This window comes from Lipotes vexillifer, unplaced genomic scaffold (assembly GCF_000442215.2).
Source record: "Lipotes vexillifer unplaced genomic scaffold, Lipotes_vexillifer_v1.1 scaffold232, whole genome shotgun sequence".
Classification (NCBI taxonomy): domain Eukaryota; kingdom Metazoa; phylum Chordata; class Mammalia; order Artiodactyla; family Lipotidae; genus Lipotes; species Lipotes vexillifer.
The window spans coordinates 3,580,268-3,589,258 of NW_006793997.1; the positions used below are offsets into that span (position 1 = coordinate 3,580,268).

The 8,991-nt window shown below is 39.8% G+C and overlaps 1 protein-coding gene across 2 annotated transcripts in view; it reads left to right on the forward strand.

Moving 5' to 3' along the window:
- The first annotated feature begins 380 nt into the window (after positions 1-380).
- PDXDC1 (pyridoxal dependent decarboxylase domain containing 1) overlaps positions 381-8,991 on the forward strand; it is a 39,118-nt gene continuing 30,507 nt past the window's right edge. Inside the window, exons 1-6 of one of the 2 annotated variants that reach the window (XM_007466956.1) lie at positions 381-431; positions 973-1,046; positions 2,014-2,079; positions 5,162-5,242; positions 6,973-7,119; positions 8,287-8,476. In XM_007466956.1, coding sequence (XP_007467018.1) covers positions 997-1,046; positions 2,014-2,079; positions 5,162-5,242; positions 6,973-7,119; positions 8,287-8,476 — 534 coding nt within the window. In that variant the 5' untranslated portion in view covers positions 381-431; positions 973-996. Of the gene's footprint in view, positions 432-972; positions 1,047-2,013; positions 2,080-5,161; positions 5,243-6,972; positions 7,120-8,286; positions 8,477-8,991 lie in introns of those variants that run through there. The other variant, XM_007466957.1, reaches the window with a different exon arrangement.

Sequence of the window (8,991 nt, forward strand, 5' to 3'; positions counted from 1 at the left end):
AGCGTATTCGTCTCCTGGGGCTGCTGTAACAAATGAGCACAAACTGGGTGGCTTAGAACAACAGAAATACATTCTCTCTCAGTCCTGGAGGCCAGAAGTTTGAAATCACAGTCGCGGGGCTGAAATCAAGGGCTGGCAGGGCTGCGCTCCCTCCAGAGGCTCAGGAGGAGTGTCCCTTCCTTTCTTGTTCCAGCTTATGTTGCTTGCCAGCCATCCTTCCCTGTTTGGTGGCTCCGTCACTCCAGTTTCAAGGCCAGCATCTTCAAATCTCTCTCTAATCTGTCTTCACATAGTCTTCTCTCTGTGTGGTCTCCCTCCAGTTCTCTCATGTGGATACATGTGATTGAATTTAGGGCTTACCTGGATGATTCAAGGGTAATCGTGCTATCTCAAGATCCTTAATCACATCTGCAAAGACTTTGTCATATAAGGTAATGTTCACAAATTCCAGGGATTAGGATGTGAATATCCTTTGGGGGGCTATTTTTCAGCCTACTACAACAGTAAAATGAATAGTATACTATACATACTTTTCTGGACCTTGCTTCTAATAGTGAAAAACTGAAATAACCTAAGGGTCCATTAATTCAGGACTGGTTCAGTGAATTTTAATACATCCATCAGATGCAAAAAGGTGTAGCCACTAAGAAGAATGAAGTGGACCTGCTGACATAGAACCATATTCACTATAAAGTAGAAAAAAGCAATTTGGAGAGGTGCATATGAGCAAAGTGAAACTTTGGAGAGATACACGTCAAACTTAAAAGTGGCCTCCCCTGGGGAGTGGGACTTTTTTATTGTTATACCTTTGTACTGCTGGAATTTTAAAATCAAACATATTCTTTAATAATCCAGGTATTATATAATAAATCCAGAAGAAAATGGACTTGCATTTAGTTTTTCTGGATGAATTATGTTGCAGAAGTAATAGAGGGTTGTTAAAATTTAACCTTTTGAAAATTTGTTTCCCAGATAGCAGACCCTACACTAGCTGAAATGGGAAAAAACTTGAAGGAGGCCATGAAGATGCTAGAGGACAGTCAGAGGTGAGCCTGTGGAACAGAAGTGACCCATTAAATGTGTTCAACCTGCTGTGAAACTGGCAGCACTAGTTTCCTTCTGTTAAAGACACCTCTTGGTCTGTCATACAGAGTGAAGTAAGTCAGAAAGAGAAAGACAAATACCATATGCTAACACATATATATGGAATCTAAGAAAAAAAAATGTCATGAAGAACCTAGGGGTAAGATGGGAATAAAGACACAGACCTACTAGAGAATGGACTTGAGGATATGGGGAGGGGGAAGGGTAAGCTGGGACAAAGTGAGAGAGTGGCATGGACATATATACACTACCAAACATAAGGTAGATAGCTAGTGGGAAGCAGCCGCATAGTACAGGGAGATCAGCTTGGTGCTTTATGACCACCTAGAGGGTTGGGATAGGGAGGGTGGGAGTGAAGGAGACGCAAGAGGGAAGAGATATGGGAACAGGGAACATATGTGTATGTATAACTGATTCACTTTGTTACAAAGCAGAAACTAACACCATTGTAAAGCAATTGTACTCCAATAAAAATGGGAAAAAAAAGACACCTCTTGGTCTCAGAACGTCACACTTAGCTTCAGCTGACTTGAAAATTGGTATTTGTCTTGGGTATAAGGTGCTTTGTAATTAAAGGATTTTGAAATTAAGGGACAGGACTTATAATTTTCAGTCCTGCCTACTAAGAGTTTCATTTATCTAATATACTGACTTGAATCTATAAATACTTCTTACTGTATATTCAGGTCATATAGGGCATCAACTAACCAAGAAGTGGCTTGAAGTATTATTATATTTTTAATATTATTTTCCTGAAACTAAACCCTACCCCAGCCTGGGGGCTGGGACGAGAAGGCAAGATGTGTGTTTCAGATCTCACATCAGTTACTAAGAGGTTGTGAGCAACATTATCACATGTTCATGCTCAAATGTTAGAAGGTTAATAGTTTTTTATTTCCTTTAAATTAGAAGAACAGAGGAGGAAAATGGAAAGAAGCTCCTATCAGGGGATATTCCAGGGCCACTGCAAGGCAGGTAGGTGGCAATGAAGATAAGTACCTTTACTTAGGGTGTACACTTTCTTTAAACCAAGATTTTACCATCACTGACTTACAATTTTAGTTTTAATTAGCACAAAGCAAATTGAGAGTTATATGCAGTGTAACAGAAAACTGAAATGCCATTGGTTGGTTGGTGATAGCGCTAAACCTACTGTTTCTCTCCCTTTCCCGTTCAGAGTTTAACACAACCTCTTAACTCAAAAGTGATACGCAAACTCATAATTATAACTCAACTATCACACTTGATTCATCCTTGAAACCAGTAATCTATTTGGTAGACTGAGCTTTATTGTGAGAGTTATTTTAATTTGATAAGATTTATCATTTTATTATATAGTAAATGAAAGGAAAATGTCAACTCTAATTTATTAGCAGAGTGGTTTATTTTTTGGCAACTAAAGCAAATCTGTCAAGTGTTTGTGACTTGAGCTGTCAAGGAAGAAGTCAGAAAAATAAGTAGTTATCCAACTAACATTTCCACAGGATGTTAGCACTCAATCTGGAGTTATCTGGAGTTAAAGTCCCGGCCCAGTTTCCCTCAGACAAACTTATTATTTTTTTTATAACCAGGAAACTGTACGTAGGTAAATGGTACAACTCCCTTAAGTCGTCCTTTGACCTGAATATAAAAATGTACAATAAGTATGTTGCAAAAGAATAGTATAGAGGAAGGATCCCAGTGTGCCAATAAATGTCACATCTAACACATCCAGATACTAATTTTTTTTTGGCTGCGTTGGGTCTTCGTTGCTGCACACAGGCTTTCTCTAGTTGCAGCAAGCAGGGGCTACTCTTCGCTGCAGTGTGCTGGCTTCTCATTGCAGTGGCTTCTCTTGTTGCAGAGTACGGGCTCTAGGCATGTGGGCCTCAGTAGTTGTGGCACGTGGGCTCAGTAGTTGTGGCTCGCTGGCTCTAGAGCACAGGCTCAGTAGTTGTGGCGCACGGGCTTAGTTGCTCCGTGGCATGTGGGATCTTCCCAGACCAGGGCTCGAACCCATGTCCTCTGCAGTGGCAGGTGGATTCTTAACCACGGTGCCACCAGGGAAGTCCCCAGGTACTAATATTTTAAAATAAGCACTCCTGCTTGTAGATGAAGGGTGCTGACTTGAAGTCCTTTACGGGTGAAGTTCATTTTCCAACTGAGAACAGGAACCAAATCTTGTAAGTCTCCTCATCCCAGGCCTACTGAAGGGAATTAAAGCGTTCACTCATCCCACAGAAGTTTCCCTAGAAGACATACTACCAAGAACATCCGTAATTCTCAGAGTGGGAGGGCATTAATGTCACCGGTCAGGAGTATTCACACTAATAATGCTAATAGCCGGCGCCTGAGATAGCAGTTCCCCAGGCGTGGCATTCGGTGCTTTCCATGGACTAACAGCATCCTCACAGTTGTATAATGTAGGGCTTCGTGAGTTTCAGTAGCTTGCTCAAGGTCATGTGGCCTCATCTCTACACAATGTCCAAGGATCAGAGTCCCTCACACGTGAAGGTCAGCACCTTGAGGAGGATAGGTTTGGGGACATTGTTTTGATGGTGCTTTTTGAAAAGAGATAACTTTTTTTTGGCGGGTGGGCGGCTGCATTGGGTCTTCATTGCTGCGCATGGGCTTTCTCTAGTTGCGGCGAGCAGGGGCTACTCTTTGTTGCAGTGCGCAGGCTTCTCATTGCAGTGGCTTCTCTTGTTGCAGACTACAAGCTCTAGGTGCACGGGCTTCAGTAGTTGTGGCTCACGGGCTCTAGAGCACAGGTTCAGTAGTTGTGGCACACGGGCTTAGTTGCTCCACGGCATGTGGGATCTTCCTGGACCAGAGCTCGAACACATGTCCCCTGCATTGGCAGGCGGATTCTGAACCACTGTGCCACCAGAGAACCCCGAAAGAGAGAACTTTTTTTTTTTTAATTTATTTATTTTAGGCTGCATTGGGTCTTTGTTGCGGTGTGTGGGCTTCTCACTGCGATGGCTTCTCTTGTTGCGGAGCATGGGTTCTAGGCACGCAGGCTTTAGTAGTTGTGGCTTACGGGCTTAGTTGCTCTGCTGCGTGTGGGATCTTCCCGGATGAGGGGTCGAACCCGTGTCCCCTGCATTGGCAGGCGGACTCTTAACCACTGTGCCACCAGGGAAGTCCGGGGCTTGAGGAACTTTTGTCAGATGTAACATAAAGGAGGCTTCATCATCGCTCTCAAACTGCCTATTCAGAACTCCCTTCACATCGGGCTCTAAAGTGCAGGTTCAGTAGTTGTGGTGCACGGGTTTAGTTGTTCTGCGGCATGTGAGATCTTCCCAGACCAGGGCTCGAACCCGTGTCCCCTGCATTGGCAGGCAGGTTCTTAACCACTGCGCCACCAGGGAAGCCCGAGAGAACTTTTTATTAGTCACATTCTCATTAATAGAGTGATAGTATTTTGACATCACATGTTTTACAAGTCGCCTGCCATTGCTTAGAGCTTCACCTGTCACATTCTTCTCGTAAGTTTCCACCTCCTTATGTGATGTGCGTTTAAAAACATATCGTGGATAGAAGTAAGTGTTTACACTGCAAGCGAATCTGCAGTTTCCCCAGCTTGGGGAAGAGGTAATAATAAATCATGCTTGCATTTCATGTTTAGCTCTGTTAGAACAAACAGACAAGACTCCCACGTGGAGGGAAGCTAGATACACCAGTGGTATTGGAGTATTCTTGCTGCTTTTGTGACCTTCCAACAGCTTATAAGGACTACTTCGGCCCTTCTTACATGCTTATTAAATAGTCTCCAAGATTCAAATCAACAGGTAGAGAAATATTGCTAAAGCAGGTGAAATTTTTAAAAATCAAATTAATATTTAGGCAGAAGATTTATCACAAGTAAGGTTATATTCAGAATTCAGTTGATAATTTGAGGTTTGTTTTTAAAATGATGTATACTGTATCTCAAAACACATTATTTCTTTCGTAGCTACTCAGTTAAAAAAAAAGAAAACTTGTCAAGCTAGTTTAGACGAGAGAAAATAGTGAGAGACTGGTGAGGGATGTGTGCTGTTTCCACCTGTTTGTCAGCTGTTTTTCTGTTCCGCAGTGGACAAGACATGGTGAGCATCCTCCAGTTAGTTCAGAATCTGATGCACGGAGATGAAGATGAGGAGCCCCAGAGTACCCGGTAATGGAGAACAGTTGGCAGCTTCTGTTTGAAAGTATATGTGTTCTTGATTTTGATAATGATTGCATTCTCACAGGTTGCTGCAGTAATAAGCTATATTTAGTTCCTAGTTACATGTGATATTAAGATGATGTTCAGTTTCTTCAGAGAGACATTGACATATTTTAGATAATATATTTTGTAAAAGAAAGTCATTTACTAAAATCTTGTCGTTTTTATGGTCTTGTGTCTTAGGGAGGGGCTGGCACAGGGGCCAGAGAATAGCTGCTGTGTGCTTTTCTGTTTCTGACTGCTGCTGCTCCTGTGCTTCCGCCTCTGATTGCTGAGAAGTGCTGCAGCTGAATACATTGGTGGCAGGCCACTTTGTCTGTGAATCATCTGTTTATTTTACTTCTGTTTATGCATCTATCAAGCATTTTATTTAGTTTCATTTTCCCTTTAATAGTTTTAAATTTAATTTTTTTGGAGTAAGTAATTCATTCTTCCAGTTCAAATTTCAAAAGATAGAAAGGGTGCATACACAAAGGCAATTTTCCTTCTTACCTCTGCCTCCCTACCTTGTTCTCCTTCCTAGAGATAAGTTGCCAGTTTCTTGTGTATTCGTCAGAGATACTTCATGTGCATGTACACCCAAGCAAAATGTCTGTGCTCACCCCCTCCAGTACCTAAATACTATGCATGTTGTTCTGTGACTTGCTTTTTCCATTTATGTCTTGGAGTTCCTGGCATAGCAGTATACAAGGAGCTTTCTCCTTTCAGAACTGTTTAGTGTTACTCTAAATGGATGAGCCATATTTTATTTCACTAGTCTCATTTTCATGTTTTACTCTTACAAACATTCCTACAGCCAGTAACTCTGTACATGTGTCATTTCTCATAGAAGAAGTGTTTCTGTAGATTAAAGTCCTAGAAGTGGGATTGCTGGGCCAGATAAGTTTGTGCATTTGTAAATTTGACAGATATTGCCAAATTTCCCTTCGTGGAATTGTGCCAATTCACATTCCCACCCATGATGTGTGAGAGTACATCTTTCCCCACACCTTTGCCTGAAAGGGTATTAGCAGACTTAAGGATCATTGCCAGTCTGATAGGTGAGAAATGATATTTCAGCATAGTTTTAGTTTGCATTTTTCTTATGAACCAGATTAAGTGTCTTTTTGTATGTTTTAAGACCCATTTATATTTCCTATTCTATGAACTGTCTCCTTTGCCCAGTATCCTGTCAATTTTTTGTTTTTTTCTTTTTACATTTATTCTTTATAAGGGAAATTAGTCCATCCACTTTAATAATATGTAAAACAATACCTAGTTCCCCTTGAATGTGCTGTGTTGTTATAAATAGCTATTTAATGCAGGGAATTGATCTTCGTCTGTTGATTATTAAATTTTCTGCACATTTTAGCTCTACTCTCCATAGTTCTTCAACTGGTATTTAATTTTAAAAACTTTTTTGGAGAAAATTATTCAAAAACAGTTTGTGTATTTAGTTGGTATTCAATAAAAAGGATATTTATCTCCTAGGACTTGAATTAAAAAAAAAAAATTTCCCCCCAAACTATTAATACCTTATGCATTGAATTTTCTAAATGTATCTCAGTGTCTGCCTTCTAGGCCATTAAATGCATTTCAAGTCTGACAGAAATTTCTGTAGAATAATGTGTCTCTATGTTTTATTTATTTATGCTTTGACTAATACTTTTTTTTTTAATCTAATAAATTTTGATTAACAGAATCCAGAATATTGGAGAACAAGGTCATATAGCTTTGTTGGGGCACAGTCTGGGAGCTTACATTTCAACTCTGGACAAAGAGAAGCTGAGAAAACTTACAACTAGGATACTTTCAGACACTACCTTATGGCTATGCAGAATTTTTAGGTAATAAGTTTTTAGTTTCTGGTAAAGACATTTATGTGTTGGGTATAGACTGTGAGAGATCTATTTTCTGGAGCTATGCTACCTGGGTTCAGCTCTGCCTCTTCCCTTTCCTCTTGGAAGCGTTGCTTAACCACTCCACGCCTCAGTTTCCTTATCTATGAAATGGGGATAGCCTTAATATCTATTTGATGACATTGTTGTGAGGATTAAATGAACTAATGAATTAATACATGTAAAGAGCTGAGAACATGAGCACATACATGTTGGATAATGTCCACAGTTACTTGTTCTTAAGATTCCAAATTGGCACATGTTGATAGAAGGTACAGCAGTGAAATAGGTTCAAGTATTTTTAATCAAAGTATTAGCTGTGCTTTAGTAGAAAAGAAATGCTGTCATAAGGAAGATGAGTATGTGTTAAGAAATTGAAATTTGCTTTATACTGTGATAATATTGGCATTATTAAGGAATTCTAGCAGACTAAGGAGTCAGTAGAAGAAATGGGACCAATGGTATTTTGTGTTTATTTATGCTATTACATTTATGGAAAAGGAATGTTTACCTAACGTTGGAACATTTAACTTGGGAGACTTGCTTTCAGATGCTGGGAAAGAGCTTGACCTGGCGAGAGTATGAATTTGCCTAACTGTATGGCAAAGGAGAAATTTTCTTCTGTTCTAATAAAAATCCAATACCTGTAACTGAAAATCTCTCTGTCCTTCTTTTTGGAGAATGAGAAGAATAAAATGTCCCAGGCAGATATTAGTGAAAGCAAAAGTTAGCCTGACTAGCATTTTTGACAGTTTTACTTAACTTTGGATGTTTTAGGGCTGAAACTACTAAGAACCATGCCTGCATTATCCAGTGCTGGCTTTATTGTAAAGTAAGCCAGTCCATGATCTTCAGCCTTTTTATATCTGAGGGATTCCCATTCTCTACTGGTTTTCACAGTTTCTGCTCTTTCTGGAGCTGGGTGTGGATGAGGGGTCATTGCCTCTGTTCTTTATAACCTCCAGCTGCAGTGAGGTGTCAGCCCACTGAGATGAGGGTGATTCCTATCTCCTTTCACTGAGATAGGAATTGAGAAAAGAATTACTTCCATGGTTATAAGACTAGGATATAATATCAGAGATAAGAACATACTGACATATGGGTGTCTCTTAACAGGTATGAAAATGGCTGTGCTTATTTCCACGAAGAAGAAAGAGAAGGACTTGCAAAGATATGTAGGCTTGCCATTCATTCCCGTTATGAAGACTTTGTGGTGGATGGGTTCAATGTGTTATATAACAAGACGCCTGTTATATATCTAAGTGCTGCTGCTAGGCCTGGCCTGGGCCAGTACCTCTGTAATCAGGTAATGTGGCATAAGGTGGATATTTTAAAGAAATGATGTTTTGTTCTGTCCTGGAAGTTTTTCTTTAGCTGCTGTTTTTTCAAGTGAAAAGAAAGGTGATTTTCTTATATGCTTGTTTTGTCATTATGTATAAATGTGTATTAATAAATTTAGATATATATATATATGTATTATTTTTTAGTTGCCCAAAGGCAACCACAGTCAACATGTTACTTTATTTCTTTTCAGACTTGGCTTAATCAGAGTGTATGTGTGTTTTTACGTAGCTATATCTGGCTTTTTTCACTTACTGTTATACAGGTTCATATCATGTTTTTGCCAGTTCTCCAAAGTAAAGTATGTTTTTAATGTCTTCATAATATTCCTTCAAGTGAGTGTATAGTATTTTAACTGTTTCCCTTTTGGGCAGTTAGAGTGTTTGCATTCTTTTGCTTTTTATGACCATTTTGAGGAAGTACTCTTTGTATAGTGCTTTTTTTTTTTTTTTTTTTTTTTGCGGTCCGCGGGCCTCTCAC